The sequence below is a fragment of the Monodelphis domestica genome, chromosome 3 (assembly GCF_027887165.1).
Source record: "Monodelphis domestica isolate mMonDom1 chromosome 3, mMonDom1.pri, whole genome shotgun sequence".
Taxonomy (NCBI): domain Eukaryota; kingdom Metazoa; phylum Chordata; class Mammalia; order Didelphimorphia; family Didelphidae; genus Monodelphis; species Monodelphis domestica.
The window spans coordinates 435841880-435861046 of record NC_077229.1 but is presented as its reverse complement, the minus strand read 5'-3'; the positions used below and the strand labels follow the sequence as shown (position 1 = coordinate 435861046).

General features: G+C 32.1%; 1 protein-coding gene and 1 long non-coding RNA gene across 38 annotated transcripts in view; one reads left to right on the top strand and one right to left on the bottom strand.

The window, feature by feature from the left end:
• Nucleotides 1-19167, bottom strand: part of ZNF532 (zinc finger protein 532) — a 112699-nt gene that overhangs the window by 22679 nt on the left and 70853 nt on the right. For all 36 annotated transcript variants that reach the window (XM_007487521.3, XM_056824506.1, XM_056824522.1 and 33 more), the window contains 2 exons: nt 10375-10537; nt 6664-6945 (listed from right to left, as the gene is read on the bottom strand). In XM_007487521.3, coding sequence (XP_007487583.1) covers nt 6664-6945; nt 10375-10537 — 445 coding nt within the window. The remainder of the gene's footprint in view (nt 1-6663; nt 6946-10374; nt 10538-19167) is intronic.
• The window catches only part of LOC103093734 (uncharacterized), a 41094-nt gene continuing 37352 nt past the window's right edge, over nt 15426-19167 (top strand). The window contains exon 1 of one of the 2 annotated variants that reach the window (XR_464700.3): nt 15426-15611. This is a non-coding gene — a long non-coding RNA (uncharacterized LOC103093734). The remainder of the gene's footprint in view (nt 15612-19167) is intronic. The other variant, XR_001628832.2, reaches the window with a different exon arrangement.

Genomic DNA, 19167 nt, shown 5'->3' with positions numbered 1-19167 from the left:
GGTAAAAATCCATTTGCAGTTTAAAAAAAGAAAACCAAGATGTAACTATAAAATAATGTGCCTAGATTAGGGGTGGGGAGGAGAATGGGGGAGAGTTGTGAATAATATATAAAGTGGTACAGAAGACAATTACAAAAGATGCAAAAAAAAAATATTTTGAACACCAGCAAGTCACACAAACAACACACATATTACTAAAGTAACCATATAGTCCTCAGTGGTTACTACTCTGAAGGAGAGAAGTGAAATTTCTGCTCTGTTTATTGAAAAAGCATTTTCATTACTTGCAGTCACCTTTCATACGTGTGTATGATTTATGAAAGGATCGTAAGATTGCAAAGAAAAATCAAGATTCAAAAGAAAACTATTACAAATAGGTAAAATGGTGCAACCAAGCTCAAAACAAAGACAGGAAGGAAGAATAGCTTACCACAGAATTATCTTTTGTTCCCAGGTCAGTATCATACACATTCGGGCAATGTAAGGAAGAAAAGAAATATTCAAGAGAGCTAACTTATCAAGGGTCAGTAAGAACTATATAGATGAAGATGAGTAAAGGCTATGGGAACATCATGTTACTTGTAGATGCCCAATTAGGAGACAGACTTTCATCACTCCTGGTTTGTGATCTGGAGCAGGGGGTCAAGGGGCTATTATTCTTTTCCTAAACTAGTTCTTATGTTCTTCCCTTTAGAAGAACTATCCCATCCCTCCCTTAGTTATATTCCCTGTATATGAGAGATTCTTTTACAACAATTTCTACATTATCATTCTCCCTGTCTCCTCTCTCAGCACAACCCAAGAAAAAGAACTAGCTGTTTCCACTATCACATTTTGCCAAGTCATGCATTGGTCATTCATGAATTAAAGATGACATGACCATGGAGAAAATTCTTGTTTCTGATTGTTTCTGCATCGTGTTTAATTCTTTTTCTTTCTTAAAGCATTGCCCTATTTCTAAGACAATTTTGATTCCTAAGTGGTTGCATGCAGTTTGAGTGGGGTTTTTTGAGTTTTTTTAAGAACCTTTTTTTTTTCTAATTTCAAAGTGAGAGGCTTTACAAGCAAAGGAGGAATGAAAATAAGAACATGGAACATGTGCAGGACAAGGAAAGAGGCTTAACAATACTCCCTCATAGCAATAAATTTCTTCAAAGCTCCTTTCAAAATATGTTAACAAGAATCTTTTCTAAAATATAGTATTTTTTTCCTTTGTACATATTTTTCCATGGTTACATGATCCATTTTCTCTCCCTCTCCCTTCCTGGAGCTGACAAGCAATTCCATTGGGTTATACATGTGTTGCACTTCATACCTATTTCCATGTAAAATACAGTATTTTCATTTGTTTAATTTTGCTTCTGTAAAGGGATGCTAGGCTGGAGAGGAGATAGTAAAATCTCTTCAAAGGCTTTGTGGGGGAAGATGGAGGTAACATAAAGAGTTAGAGGAGAGAAAAGGGGTGGATAATTAGTCCAACTAGCAGTAACTATTCATGAAATATAAAACATTACAATATAACTAACTCTTCAAGGACTTTGTAAATGAACAAGAAATAAATATCAAAATGAATTTTTCCCAGAATGTATTCCCAGAAATCTCTCAAAAACTACCTTGTTCTGAAAATATCAACTCCCCTATAATAATCACTACCTCACCTGGTAATCTACAGATGAGAATTTTCTCATTAGTGAATAATATACACTGGAGCAAACAAAATACCATTAAAATAAAGACTCTGACCAAAAAAAAGGAAGAAAGAAAAAGAAATAAAGAAAACCATGTAGTACAAAGCCCTTTTTTTCCTCCCTGCACTATTTTCCACTGTACCAGACAGACTTTCTAGCAAAAATGGCCATACTAGTTTCTAACGTTGGAAATTCACACCTAAAATTACCATCAATCATTTTGTAAACCACTGAAAACACGGAAAATGAAAGCACTTAGAAAAACGGCTGCTTTTTTAAAATGGTTCTTCCCTTTAAATTTTGTTTTTGATGCTAAATTTAAAAATGTGTTCTAAAAAAAAAAATAGCAATTTTAAACCAGTCATTTTACGCCTAAAGTGTTTTGAATGAACTCATTCCTTACCAATAATTATGGAAAATCTAACATAATGGAAAAACCTTTGGTTCAATGTAAATGTCCATTAGTATTTACAGGAGAAAGTATGCAAGGAAAATATTTAAAATGGATTTTGATTTCAGATTAATGAAAAAGTTTTGAAATCAATAAACATACATATAGTAATAGCTTTCTTATGAATAAATTTTTGATGAGTTTTGTGTAAAAATCTGAACTTGGAAAAAGAACAGTAGATTTTGGTATAGGAATAAAATAAGAAAGAAAATTTACTATATTATACATGTAGAGGTTAATACTAATTATGGTGACCAATGAGGCATCTAATATCATTGGATAGAAAATGAATGTGAAGATTTAACTTGAAATGGTACAACTCCTGGCTTTGAGGCCATCATATATTATATATACACCCACACACATATATAAATAGAGCCCAAACTTTTGCAAGCTCTTCCATATTATAGCTGGCTAAGTAGACCAAATTATTCACTATTACACACACACAAACGAACACATGCACACACATACGCACACGCATGTTCTCCATTGTATTACTGAAGTCACTCATGGTACCTGGGCTTAAAGTACCTCTGAACTTGTTCTAATATATCTGTAGTATTTAACAAAGATAATAGTCAAATCAGATCTTCCCAAGAAACTTGACAATTATATAACTTTGTGGATGAAATAAGTGAAATATTTCAATCGGACTCATGGTAGAATAAAAACTGGCTAAGTTAACAATGGCATTTTGGGTTGTTGGGTTTTTTCCCCTCTTTCTTAGATCAGAATATGTGTATAGTTTAACTTGTAATCCAGACCAGTATCAATAAGAATAAATCATCACCACAGAAGGCATGGCCTAATCTTTTAATTCTGATTTCCAAATTCTATAAAATCACCCACTTTTTGATTTCTTTGCAATTCATATTTGTGCACACATTGATATGTGTAGGCACAAATATATACATTATGATAATCAATGCTAAAACATAAAGGAAATAAATTACATAAGAATTAAATTCCATTCTTTATAGTATTTTATAGTATTTATTGATCCAAATTAGTTTTTAACCATGAAAAGTATTTATTACAGAATTTATATTGATTTCCCTGAAAAAAAAATTGATTTTCTGTCCTGCCACCTGCTAAAAAATGCTGTTTTTAATTTCTTAAACAAATGGGAACCTAGATCTTTGTTAATTGCTATCAGTAAGTTCTTAGAACACTGTCACATCTTTTTTATATTTGTATCTTCCTGTAGTGCGAACACATTACAACTGCTTAGATTTCAAGGACTTCCATAATCTAGTGAAACATTCCTTTCCAGCCTCATCCGACATAGGTCTCCACTCTACTCCAGGCAAATTAGCAAACTTATCACTCTCCTTATTTACTATGCATTTTCTTGTTCTCCTGCCTCCATGACTTTGTTGGTGCTATTCCCTAAGCTTAGAATCTCACATGAATTTCTACCCTTCTTTAAAGCCTACTTTAAATGCCATCTTTTCTAGGACATTATTCTCCCATTCAGTCATCACCTTTCCTTTTTCAGATCTTATGTAACACAACTTTGTATAACCTTCTACACTAATTTATCATATTATAATTATTGGGTATGTGTTACTAGATTCTAAGTGTCATGAGGAAAGGAGCAAGATTGTGTTTAATATTTTTATCTCACGCATAAAACAGAGTTATGCTTAAAGGAAGACATTAATGTCTATTGACTTGAATTACTATTAGATGAAGGAATTTTCCCAACAACTAATAAGTAACAATAATATATATTTGAAACTAGGTCCTCCGACTCCACTAATTGCTCTTTTTATATCATATTCAATCAAGACCAGGGTGAAATTCTATGTCTCCTCTCCTCAAAAACAGCAAAAATCCACGACTTGACAAGAGCCTTCAAATGAAGGCAATAATATTTTTCGATAGATACATGAGGATTATGGGAGGAAGATATACACAGACATGATGGCAAAAAAAAAGTGTTGAAAAATATGGTAGTATCAATGAATGAAGCACATCAAAGAGAATTTTAAGCAGATCAAAACAGTTGAATACTTTCTTCAAGAACAGTTAGAAGGTACAGAATATGGGGAAAATATTTTAAAAGAAAACCTAATTCTATCTTAAGAGCCTGGAAGCAAATTATTTCCAATTTAAAAATGATCAATTAGCTAATGCAAATATTAAAATCAATACCCTATTTTTAAAAGCATAAGGATGGTAGGAAACATAGAAAAGAAATTGATTCTAAATCATTATCACCATTTTCTTTAGAATTTTAACTAGGTAAAACAAATGCCACATCAAGAATATTAGAAGAAAGCAGAAAACACTTCTATCAGAATATAAACATATTTGCAAAATGTAAAAGAGAAGGATATTGGAAGATCACAAATGGTAACATTTCACAAAACAATTAAGAGCTACTGAGGGAAAAATAAGTTTTCAGAAAACTTGGTGTGAAATGGAGCTAAATCCAATCATTGCATGAGCATATAAAGATAAGGTCAGGCAAACAACAAATAATCACTATGAAAAAGATGACTTTCTACAGCAATCTGTTTTGATGACAAGGGAACCATATTTGATATCTGTGTATATATATGTGTGTATATATATGAATCAAAAGGAAATAATACTTAAAAAGATGAAGTCAGGAAAAAGAGCTGGATCTCATCAAGTACACACAAGGTATATGTGCTGGTAGCAAAATAATTTTGAAAGCCAGAATATGTTTATTTTAAAGACATTTAAAAATATGAAAATAAAAAGATGTCAAATGATTGGAGACAAATAGAAGACACTGAATCACTAAAAAAGTGATCAAGAAGGCATTAGTAACCATTAATATCTATCATGATGAAAAAATGCAAAGGAAATAGAGGCTTTCATAAATGGTTTTCTGTATCAGATGATATCTTTATAAACACATTACTAACAGAAAATTGTGTATATACATGTATATATTAATATAAAAATGTGGAAAATGATTTAATAATGTATTCATAGATTTATATAGTTAGAAGGAACTTCTGGTACCTTAGAAGTAAAATGCAGTTTTTGTCAATGACCCTATGAATATCCTTATCAAGCAAGGATTGAAGGACATCTTTTATAAAATCCAAATGGAAGAATGTTTTTCTATAGATGTTGAGGACCCTCAGATGCTTTTGTTTGGGGGTGATATCATACTGACTATTTCAAAGCTCATAATTCTATAGGGCCTTCTCAGTATGTCCCATGACCACTCAAAAAAAAAAAATCAGCCTAACGATCCACAGAAGAAAAAACCATGAATCGAGAATATCTTTTGTAGGCTATCACATACAATTTTTTGGATTGCCCACTGAGTTATTAGTCCAGTTTGTGTAACTTGGACACTGAGTTAAGCCTAACATTGAATCAGAAAAAAAAGAGTAGACAGACTGAATTTTTCAAACTGTGTTGTGCTTAAAATGGTCTCCAGTGGTCCATGACATGAAAACTCACATTCTAAATATAATATTCTTCAAGTGGTACTGTGGAGAAACAAATTTTGGAACATAACAATGTCTGAAGAATGAAAATTTCGTGTGAACCAAAGAGCAAAAGAGACATATCTGGCTGGTATTGTTTAGGCTGCAATATAGGATTGTATAAATGATTGTATAAAATAAATGACATTAAAGATATCGAGGAACTATATGACTGGAAAAGGAAGTGGGTCAGTTAAGTGCAAGAGCAAGAGAGAAGTTGCATGGTTCTGGCACCCTGGGAAATTGAAAGAACAAGAGAAGAGAGAAAGGCTATTGGAATGTCACACTCTATAAGCCTCTATAGATAAAATTGTGGAAAGGCATGGAGAGAGATCAAACAACAAAGACAAGTGTCAATACAATGTCAATAAGATCCATTGGAGAAATGAAATATAAAGAATTTTCTTTTTTCACTCTCTCACATACCTTCTTTTTCCCTTTCCCTCTCTCCCTTCTCCCCATTCCTTGCTTAATCCCTTATTCTCTTTCCCTACCTTCTGTGCTATTTCCTCTAATAGACTATAGTCTATTAGAAAGAATTTTTAATGATGCTTTTTTTAAAGGGGCACATTTTTGTGTACCATATTAACATTGACAGCTTAATTTTCAATTTAAAAATTAGGTGAAGTGAATATTTACCTGTCTTTTAAAAAACATTATACAACAAAAAAATATAAATATATTTCCTTTGTGTGTGGCTATCAACTCATTTTCTTCTTTCACCCATAGTATAAAAGAAGAGACAAATTCCAAGATTCAGGATTAAATTATATCTCAACTTCTTCAGTTAAAAAAAAAAAAACTGGGTTGGCAGAAGAACAAATTTCAGATATTTCAATGCTAAAAAAAAAGATCTGTGGACTCACAGAATGTCATAAATGAAAGAAACTTCATGTTGCATGTAGTCCAACCCCTTCAGTTATTTGTCCAAGATCACACAGCTAGAAACTAGACAGAAAGCTGCAGTATAAGTTCTGGCCTCCTGATCGCTGCTGTAGAACTCTTTTCATTTTAAAGGTAGAAGAAATTTCGTCATTTTACTTACTTTCCCATGTTCTTTCCTCATGTGGGTTATGTAAACATCTCTCTGAGTGAACAGGCGGTCACACTCCCAGCATGTCCATCCAGGATTGGCTACTTTCTTGGGCTCAGCTACTTTCTTGACAGGAGATGGTAATTTCTTTTCAAGCTTCTCTTTCCCATTGACGGATTTCGGGTCCTCTTTGTTATGGCTGGCTGAATTTTGAGTTGTAGGCTTAATGCTAAAGGGCAAATTTATTCCCAAGTTTGGAGGCCCTTCAATACTTTTCAATGTTCCATGCATGGACTACATAGGGAAAAAAATTTAGATATCACATCACTAAAAGTATTTAAAAAAAGAATGTATCAATCCATTATCAAGTCTTTGCTAGTTTATAAGGTACTTTTCCTAAGCATACTCTTATATTATTAGAAAGAAAATGGTGCAAACTTTTAAAAATTTGCAACAAAAAGAAGGGGTACAAAGAATTGCTTCAGAGGCTGTTTCCCATGACACATTTTAATTTCATATAATCAAAAATAGTTTTGTGATAAAAAACACCTGCTCCACATCTAATCCTGATATTCAAAATTTCCACCAATATATGGCAACTGTCCTTAAAAAGGAGAGGAGAGGAGATTAGGTTACAGCAAACCTAAATAATTGAAACTCATTAACAGAAGTGGAATTGGGAAGATCAGTTTTATTAATTTCAAGCATCAAAAGTTGAGACAACAGGAAAATAATAATTGGCATTAATGATCAACCCATCTCTGAACAGGTGCTTCTTATAAAATAACTTTCAAATTTGTTATGACTATTTTAGACAAATGGGGAAGATGAGTTACTGTCTCTAAAACAGTACATATAAACTATTTTAGATACATTTTTTAAATTTTACTTTAAATTTAACTACAGTCTGACAAAAAACTCACAAGATTTATATGCCAAGAGGTACCTGCGCAAAGCAAGATTGTTCATTATAGTCAAAAAAGGTCCTCTCACTGTTTTATATGCTTCCTGTTTTCTTATTTAAGATTGATGTCCTAATACCTTAGAGGGTAACTATTCTAGTGAATACTTCTGGAAAATGTCCATTCTTTTTCATGAGATCTAGTCTTGTTCCATAGTAGAATGCTCTTTGAGCATAGTTTTTTATCCATTGCTTTTCCCCTAAAGAGTAAGATTATTTAATTTTCTCAGCACCATGAGTTTCACTGATTAAAATGACAATCAGACAATGAAAAATGTCTGACTTAAAAGTTTTATGCTATGTTCCTTTGCAAACAAAGAACCAGGGAAGGAATGGATAAATGATATCCAAAGGCTATGTACTGGGTTCCTTTTAAACTGAAAGCCCAAATCCATATGTGTTTGAAAAGCCAAACAGAAGCCAAACACTTTACTAAATCAAAAGTCAATGTAAACTTCCTTCAAAGTCTGGAATTTCTTTTAAATAATTTGAAATACAAACAAAGAAATCATGCTACTAAAAATCTATAACACATACTAATTTTAAAATAGGAATGAGTAAAAAACCAATTCTCTTAATATAAACTATAACTTGATTAGATTATAATATCTAAAATAAATAAATAAGATTCTGACATGAGATAAGAGGGGAACATATGAAGGGGAAAATAATTATACGTTCCCAATATCTAACAATTTTATAATTAAAAATATTATTCATCAATAACCATTGTTTTATATATAATTTCAACAAATATGTTTTTAAATTACTTTTTCCTAGATGCTATAAAACTAATAATCCTAGAAATGTGATTTTATTGTACTTAAAGGAATGCAAGGGCTGAACATTTATTAGAAGACTTATCATTTGAATAGATCAAAGGAACTACATAATTTTGTATTAAATTAGATTAGCAAAGTTCTAACTTGAAAAGCTACATTGGAATGCATAAAAGAAGAAAAAAAAAGAAAAAATTTCCCTATTCTTGATTAATTTGCTTAAGGGCCTTCCCAGGTAAAGAAATTCTTGGTGCATTTAAGTGAAATAACAGGTGATGCTGGCATATATATTTTTAGTGATATGTACTTCTCTTCAAATTCTATCGCTTTTCTTATTCTTTCCCCCAAATAAATGTAGTAGTATGGTATAGAATATACATGAAATGAGAATGACAAGAGAATATTCTTACTGTTTCAGTATCCTGTGGTTCTGTGAAAACGCAGACAAATTAAAATATACTCTCTCCTTCTGTCCACAGGATTTTATCACTCCTTTTCAGTCTCTATTTCCTAGAAACTCATATTCATTCCTCCAGATTTACAATGAATACAACAAAGACCTTAACCACAACACTGATGACCCTACGTACAGATTTAAAGATGTGTTCTAGAAAAAAAATACATTAAAACCCTCTTTAAAATATCTGCCTGTAATTTTTCTCCATTTACTTTCTTTTCAAATATGTAAGAGCCATTAAGTTTTTATTTCCCTCTAAGATTTCTCTGAGTTTTTTTATGAGATCTCATGAAAAATGACTTTTTAGTCAATGAAAAGTGAAGATGTGAAATGTATCATTAGTACACTTTATTCACATTTTGTCCTGCCACCACCAGCCCTTAGATACAGATACACTGCTGTCTCCGAAGAACATGAGTAGGCTCATGAGTTTTGTGAAATAATTGCCTATCTCCAATGTGCACTGTTCAGTCATGTTCAAAACAGAGGGCTTCAAAGGTTAAATATCTATTCATCTAGTGACAAAAGCCTAGAATAAATCAGGCACTTTGTTTGTTTTTAAAAGAGACCTGCCTGGAGTTATGAAATTTTACCCCATTTCCAACTGTAGCATCACCTTGGAATTGAACTAAAAGGTTCCAGTTTATTTTTTTGATAGATAGGTTCTTGATTCTATGGAAATTTAGGACTACTTGTTTTTCTTCTAAAAACAAAAACAAAAAAAAGGCACTCTTAGTTATGTCTGATACCCAATAAAGGGTATCATCACTTAACCACATAAGGAGCATGATTGCTTAAGCAATCAGACTGGCCATCGAAAAGGTTGGGACACTGGCCTTTTGGGGAACGTGTAAAGTAACTCCAAGTACATTAAGATGCCTGCACCTTATTTTTTTGAAAAGTTCAAATAGATCATTTATTGGCCAGTTTATTTGCAGGCTTCAAATAAAGAACCTAAAAAAAATCAAGGGATGAATAATACTACAATGAGAATTTAACAACTTAGGTAATTTTTCAAGAAAAATGTTCCTGTTTATGTTTATATATATATATATATATATACGTATATATATACACACATATATACATAACATACATTTAGTTCATGAAATAAGGCAGGTACATACAGTATGTACTTTTATGATGTACACACAAATCGCACATTGCAGCTTCCTGGGAAATATTCAAAAATAATGTTCAGAACTGGAATTTCCATTAAAAAATACTGTGGTTTTAAAAATCATTTTATAGAATTATAATTAACTGCTTATTTTTGATGATATTCAGGTTACCTACTGAGTACAGTTCAAGTCATTTACTGACTACTTAATTAAAAAAAAAAAACCAGCATTTTACATTTCAACTGATTACCAAAGTCTGCATGTTACTGTTGAATAATTCATGTTTTGCATCCATGCCTATCCTTGATAGTGCATGCTCTAAAATAATTTACAGTCTCAATCTATAATCAACGAACGTATCTTCCAATTAATTTAAAGGAGAGGAGTTGATAGATGCACACACACCTTGATATGGTCCATCATAAGTTGCTTCTGTGCATATAAAAGAGAACAGTCTGGACACTTGAAAACAGACACCTTCTGGTTTTCAATGTGTTGGTCAAAGTGGCGATACAGCAAGGTTTGCAGAGTAAACACAGTGTCACACATGGAACATTTATATATTATTCTAAAAATAGAAGAAGTGTGGTAAAATAACGTCAGTCAGCCTGATTGCTCAAGTTAAAGGAATGACAACTTTACGGTTTTGTTTTTAGGAAGAAGAGGCACAGTGAGAACAAGCATACATGATAAAATTAACAATATAACTTGGCTGAGGAATAAAAACTTTAAAGTAAATTATTATGGGTCAACATCTGATCAACTTTGTCATTTGAAGTAAAGAAGTGAATTAACTACCTATCTTAGAAGTCAAAAATGATGAGCATCTCCTTAGATTTATTTTGAAAGAAGCATTACCCTCAAGTTTTAGATTACAAATTGTTCAACAAGCAGGAACAGTCATGACCCTTTAAAGCTCCTTTTGAGCATAAGGAATAGTTCCATGAACACATTATCTCTCAATGTTGACATCCTAGACTTGACTAATAAAATCTGTTAAATGATCTAGATGGATTGCTATCCTCTAAATGCCTGAGTTCATAAAAAGGACCTTCCTGTTTTAAAATTAAAAAAAAAGAAAAGGTAGTAGCACTTATATATATCTCATGTCACAATAATGAATAACCATTCGTTTAAAAAGAAAGAAAATATATTCATATAATTGGCATTAACAGGTTTTTAGGAACCAAAAGTTCATTTTGCTTTGAACCGTTATACAAATTCCTATTTTTAAAAAAATCATAATTATTTTATTTAAGGAGACTATTAGCCATCTGATAAAATAGTCTAAACCTCTAGGTCATTAACTATTACCACCCATCATCATTTATCAGTGATGCCCTGGACAAGAATTGTCTAGGAGTTCTGACCTCGAATTCTTCCTACCACCAATCTTTTCTCTTGAAATGGATTTTATTAGTTACTTGTCAATGGTTCTACACACAGTAGAGGACCCTTCTGTCAGCCATTGTCCTAGTTCATATTGGTTCTCATGGGAGGTCCCATGAGAACCTGTGCTTTCTTTGAAGGGCTATGGGAATAGGCACAAAATTCTATGGGGCAGGGAGGGAAACTGATTGAGAAACAAGAAATGTGTAGGTCATGTAATGAAAGAAGGGGAAAAACAGAGTAGTTTTCCCCCTTTGGTTCATCTATGGTCAAAGCTCAGAAGAAACATGCACACAAAAATACAGACACCATTCTTTCATAAGACAATTCTTGTCTGTACTTGAAATCCCTCCTGGACTATTTCCCTGTGTTGAAATAGTCTTTCATAAGAATTTTGCTGTTGATGGAATTTTTCTTTTCTGATGTGATTAATTTATTATTTTAATTTGAGAGCATTTTTCTTAAAGTTCCATATTTATCAAAAACAGATGTCTCATGTAAGAAGTTAAAATTTGTTAGCCTTTTATAAAAAATTTCAGGATCTGTTTACACATTTACATTACACTCAAAATGGTATAATTATATTCAAAAGTGTTATACTAAAAGAAAGAACCATAGGCTATTTGACTTTTTTTTTTTGGTAGAGAATGATCATAGGATTTATGACTTGGGTAATTTCTAGTACTTCCCCCCCCTCACTTCAAACCATCATAATAATTCTAGGCAAGTAGATAAAATTATACCCCTTCACCTTTCAGAGAACATTCAAGCCCAAGATAAGGCACAATCCCTTCCTTATTAATTTTCTTCTTTATAAATAGTCTATCAGGAAAAATAAAAATCACAAGGCCAATTAAATGGGTAAAAGATATAGTAAAGTGCTGGGCTTGGAGACAGAAAAACTAGTTTAAATCTCACCTCTCACCCCATACTAGCTCTGTGGCCCTAAGCACGTCACTTAAGCTCTGAGACTAAGCAATTGCCTAAGATTTATCAACTAATCATGGACTGACTGCAATCAGTAAAGGATTCCCAAATTGGAGAACTTCACAACGATAAAATTACATAAACTTGACCTATTCATTTATTTTAACAGATTAAGGACAGAATCTTTAACTAACCCTGGTGGTGATCTCATGGACTCAAAACTTTTCCTCAAACTTCACATTTTTCTTTGTTATCTACTGTGAGATAAAACATGCTATTGGAACCATTACTTTTTCTGACTAAAATACACTGTAATTCTAACCCATGGAAATGCTTATATCTCTTTTTTCCCCATGTAAAGTAAAACTAATCATTAAAAAGAAATGTGAGTCACTATTTAAATTTCAAGAATAAAATTGGCCCAACCAAAATAAAGTTTCTCTATGGCACCATTTAACATTAAAATCAACTATGCTATGTAAAAGAAAACAGAACCACATATTTTAAAATACATTTTGAGAATTCACTTACTTTATCAATTATTCCCTATCAAAAATTTTTTCATATAAAAATGTTCCTTAATTTTTATCTATTTAAACCAGTGGGATAAGGAAGATGTGTTGTTAAGACATGATAGTTATTTCAATATAACATTCAAAACTATAGTTTTATTCATTCATTACTAGGAATAATAAAAAATATTCTTTCAGAAAAATATAAATGGTGTTGAATTAATAAACCAAACATATACTATAAAATAAACTATATGATAATCTTTCTGAACATATTTCCTTTTATTCTAATTTACATATAATAAATAATACATTATTCCTTAAAACAATTTACTTTCTTTAAAAAATTCTAACATTTATCATGGAAAACAAAATTAGAGGAAATAATAGAACACAAAATTAAACTATTGCCTTGGAATAAAAGCCTGTTTTGTATTTACCCTAAAATACATACTAATAATTCACTATGGTTTCAATTAATGGAGGACAATTTAATTCAATATGCTAAATTATGACACAAGATCTGCCTATACTTTTTCTGCCTAAACATAACAAGCATCCATTCTACCAAAGTTTCAAAACAAAAGAATATAGTGCTCCCAAATATGAGGGACTGTACAACTTTGTCAACTTTGACTCCTTTTGGTTTCTCTCAAAAAAGGATCCAGGATGATAAATGAACACATCACACTCTGAGGAATGGTGAATGATATTTGGGATCACTGACAAATTAAAAAATCCTTTATTTCTCTGTATATTTTATGTGCTTTCCATCTTTCTGGAAACCTAATGGTTGACTACAAACCTATATGGGAAAAATGTCCAATGTTAAGAGATCTGAACAGGCAAACAGTCAGCTAGGGCATATTTGTATGTCAACACAGAATCAAATATTATATGACCTAGTCAAAAATTGCTAAAATAACCCCTTGTTCATGGACTCAAGCAGACAGACTTTATATCTCACATTATCCTACCACTTGTACATAGAGGCATTATCTGTGAAACTAAAACAGATGAGAAACTAGTTGAGAGAGATACTATTACCCTAATCAGATGGACGTAAATTTACTTTAAAATAAGCTTATAGCTCTACAAAAGATAAATTACATGCATTTATCTTTAAAAGTTATTAAATTAAAAAGAAATCACAGGTAAGACATTTTAAAGTTCAACTACTTAGATCATGATTTTTACAGATTACGCTAAACAAACTTTACATTTCTACATGTCTGAAGTCACGAGGTTAAATTCAGGTTTAAAGAACAACTATTTCTATCATCTTTTTTTAGTAAGAGAAATTCATGTTGAAAAAGTCACCTTAGTAGTCTATCTTGGTAATACTTCTTAACATATCTTTTATGATTTTGTAATCACTTATGTAGTAAAATTCTAGTTTGTGATTATATGCATGAAAATGCTTGCTGTATAAAAAATAAATTTAATTCTGAGTCAGGTTCTGATATTTTAAAAGATGTTATTATTCCTAGTTATTCTGTCTACATTATTTGATTATGTGTAGGGAAATAGGTGTAGTCGAAATATATCTTCTGAAATTTAAAAATAGTGAATCTCATTTTTTCCACCAAAATTAAGTAGGGATTTTTTGGGTTTTATTTTGTTTTAAATGCTAACAAGGATATTCCAATACATTCACTCTGTCTATTAATAGACTAGGATACTAGACTTCAACTTAAGAAATCTGTTAGAGTCCTTCAGGGGACAAGTCACGTGGCCTCTCTGAGACTCAGAATCCTCATTTTTAAAATGGGGTGTTGTAATAATACTGCTACTAACTACCTCACGGAGTTATTATGGGGCAAGAGCTTTGTAAACTGAAAGTATTGTATAAATGAGTTATTATTATAGATTATGCCACTGTTACTGAAGTCACTACTACAAATTTGACATTCATGCTTTCTGACCCCCCCAAGGCAGTATGGAATTCCTCCCTGTGACTTCCTAGTAAGTAGCTACATGTCACTGGATCTAGGGATTTATTTCCTTCCAACCCTTGGTTGTTCACATTTTCTCCAAATCTTTGAAACTACTTTATAAGTACTGTTCATATCTGTCATCACAGATTCTCCAAATTAGATTAATTTAAGACTTTAATGAATTTATTTACGAAACAATGGGCCCAGGCAATAATTTTGATTATCAGAAACTTCCTTTGGTCTAACCAAAAGTGTCTTCTAAAATCCATCTTATGTTAGGGATACAAAATCTTGATACTACATCTCCATGTCTGCTTCCCTTTTTGGTATTTTTTACAAATAATTTCTTTATAATCAGCAGTATGCTTACAGAGCTCTTTAAGGTTTGTAAAGTGTTTTCTGAGCAGTAACAACAGGAGATAAGTAATGAAAATATTAAGTCTCCTCATTTTGCAAATGAGGAGATGAAGGGTTTGTGAGATTGCTGAGATAGGATTTGAATCTAGCTCTTATGAATATGAGTCTTGCACCCTTTCCACTGTACTATCATGCCTCTAAAGTAATACTACTAAGCTTAATATGAAAATACCCAATAATAGGTTTGTCTAAAATGAATTTCTCTCTCTTATGTTGTTCTCTTGACCTGGAGGCCAGATACTAATGAGTAAATGGAGATAGACCTGCCACTGCCAAGGAAGTGTAAAAGTCACATGACAGGAAGCAACGGAGTCAAGAATATCAAGAGATAGCAGAGCAAAGATTTCCCAGGCCCTATCCCCTCCCCAGCCCCCTCAGGTGGCCCCGGCAATTTAAGAAACTATCATTAGCTCCTGGGATGTGATTTGTGAGAGTTAGTGTGAAGAAAAGACTTTATAAGGTAAGACTAGGAGAAAGTAAGGGTCTTTGGCAGGTTGTGGATGGTGCTGACTGAACCCATGGTGGAGTGTAGCGAGAAGGCCCATGATGGTGGCCACAGATTAGTCAAATAAGTACCTACTTTCTCCTCTCCTTCTTCCTCCTCCTCCTTTTGATTTTATAAAGTTGTTCAGTTATAGCCAGCCTCATAATTTTTAATTCTTACAGGCTCACAATTCAATTTACTTCATTAATCATTTATTAATTATAAATTATGCTGAGGGCTAGGAATATGAAGACTACAATGAAAGAACCCCTATCCTCACAGAGCTTATAGTCTATTGTTTGTTAATAAAAGAATAAAGAAAAAACTAGAACCCTAAATGAAGCTATGTAATCTGAATGATTCTACTTTTTGGAGTAAATAGAAATTTTGAAAAGAAAATCCTAATAGAAACAAAGTTATTCCATGTAACCTGCCAATCTCTTTGAAATTTGTGTACCTATTGTAAATGTCTATATGTGCATATTATGTGTGTATGTATATAAACATAAATGTATGTGCATGTGTATCCACACATGTATATATACATATAAAAATCTTTCATATACTAAAGGAGCACCAGAAAGTGTCAGAAACCAGTTTGTTAAGTCTATCTTAAAATGTGGCAATAATACTGTTAATGTTTTCAAATATTACAGCAGCACACAGCTATAGCAATTATTATTTATTTTGTTCCCTCTATGATTCTTTCTTCTATAATAGGTATATATCTGATTTGTCCAATTTTTTAAACTTGCTTTTGGTACAATTTTAATTTGCCTGATTTCTGAAAAGGGAAAAAAAAGACAAACCTATCATTACACCTCTAGACTAAATTTTCACTTTAGTTTTAATTCCTTACTTATATAGATAGAAGTATATTCTAAAAGATACAGACACATAGGCTCCAACTTGATTCAGATTTCCTTCAAATTCTTAACTGGCATTTCCTAAAGTAGTTCTGATAGTTTGTTCTCTCCCACCCACCACTTCCATATGCATCCCTCCCTAAAGCAAGCAATTTTAAAATCCTTCCCTTGCTCCCAAACATAAAACTGGTGCTGGACAAAGAAGGAGCAGCATAGGAAAAATACAAGGTAGTATGGCAAAGTGAAAAGTCACTGTTTCCCTCATATTCATGGTACCTATCACTTTGGAGATTCATGAAGCTTTTTCCTCCAGAGGAAACCTTTTATCTGCCCTGCTTTGAGAAGGCAGGTGTTTTCACACACACACACACACACACACACACAGGTATATATACATGTGAAACTCAAGAATTGCTAGTGGTTAGTGCCCAGGCTGTCTCGTCTGATATGAAACTGGGAATTATAGTTTTGCAAATAATGATTGTATTCCTATGTGTACCAGATTATTTTTCTATGAAGTTTTTTAAATGAAAAGAAAGGTTAAATGAAAAATGTGCCTTTTGCTAGAGTTCATTTTCTCATATTCTCTTTTAAAAAAATATCTCCCACAAAATTCATCTTTTTTATCCATAGATATTTTTGCCCCTCAAGGAAGAAAATGATTACACATACAGTTTTAAGTGGCATGTGCAATTCAATTTAATTCAAACACTGAATAAATGTTTGTTGAACTGAATTAAATAATCATTAATTAATCAATACAACTATTAATATTAATGAGAAAAGAAGGAAGAAGTATAATAATGAATAAATAGTGCTTTATAATTTGACAAATACTTTCTTCCCAATCCTAGAGCTAGAGATAATGTAAAAATAATTCACTCTATTTTCAGACAAGTAAAATTAGCAACAATGACACTACTGAAAACAAATTAGACCAAATGCAGTATTGGTATACCCAAATAAGGTCCATGTTAGAGGTTGTACAATTTTTAGGGCAATGAGGGAATAGAATGTCAAGATAGATAAAAAATGAAATGTATCAAAGGATTAGAAAAATTCAATGTTATTGCTATTTCAAAAAAGGCCAATCAAGAAGATATCTAAAACTACCAATCCATATGACTACATTCTCATCACTGTAATGCTTTATGAGATTTATTTATATATGTTCTTTGGTGATGAGATATATTCTTTAACAAAAGATTTTATAGTAGATAATATCTTTGTACTCACAGAAAATGATTGAAGGTTATAGAAAATATAATATCCCATTGTGTTTAACTATTTTAAAAGGCTTTTAATTCAGTAGAACCAATTCAGTCTTTAAAGTTTCTCTTCCAACAAGATGTTCCCAATAAGTAAGCTAAGATCATTAAACATTCCTTGATAGATGCAACATCAGAGATAACTTTGTTCAACTAGCCCCAATTATTATATACTATGAAGCAAAGTATATAACATATGCTTGTCAAAAATGTTTCCCACCATCATGGATGATGTCTAGCATAAACCCTAAGTGTCAATGAGTGAGGTCTTCCAGATGATCCAGTTTGTTTTACATTGTACTGACTGCAGCAACAAGAGAAATATCACAAAGCCTCCTAAATGGAATCCATAATCACAGAAAGAATTGCACTTAGCACTCTATAGAGGAAAAATGAAATGAGCGGTTTTGGGGGTCACAATAAGGCCAGAGCAATGGAAAAACTTCAAAGTTCAAACACGGAAGAAAAGGGAAGGATTAAACAAAAAGGTAAATATTTCTGAACAATAATAAAGGTCTAAGCAAACATAAACTGCTTACATTCAAATATGAGCAGATAAGAAATATCTTATAAAAAGAGCCAGTCCCCAATTAGTAGATGGTCAAAGGATATGAAAGTCTATGTTCCAAAGAGATCAAGAAAGAAGAAAAGGATTCATATGTACAAAAACATTTATAGCAGCTCTTTTTTTTAAAGGCAAAGAGGAGGAAACTCAGGGAATGTCTATCAAATGGAGAATGGTTGAAAAAGTTACAGCATATGATTGTGATGGGATGCTGTTGTGCTATAAGAGATGATGAATGATTTTAGAAAAACCCTGGGAAGACATGAATTGAATGAACTAAGAACAACGAGGAGAACAATCATATAACAACAGTAACATTATCAAAATAATGAACTTTGAAAAACTTTACTAAATGAATCTGATCAACATAATGACCAACCACAGCTCCAAAGGACTTACAATGACACATTCTAGACACTTCCAAATAGAAGACTGATGAACTCAGGGTACACACTAAAATGCATTTTATTTTTCTTTCTTTCTTTTGGGGGGGTGGGCAAGAGGAGATGGCAAATGTGGGAATCTATTTTCCATGTTTTTTTCTTTATCAATATAAAGAGAAGGGGGAGAAGAGAGGGAAAGAATTTGAAACAGAATAAAACTGAATTTAAAAGTTTAAAAAAGAAAATTATTGTGAGGTTAAAAAAAATCAAAGTATCAATTAAAAACAAATTTTTTTTTTAAACTCTTACCTTCTGTCTGGAGTCAATACTTTGTATTGACTCCAAGGCAGAAGAGCGATAAGGGCTAGGCAATGGGGGTCAAGTGACTTGCCCAGGGTCACACAGCTGGGAAGTGTCTGAGGCCAGATTTGAACCTAGGACCTCCCATCT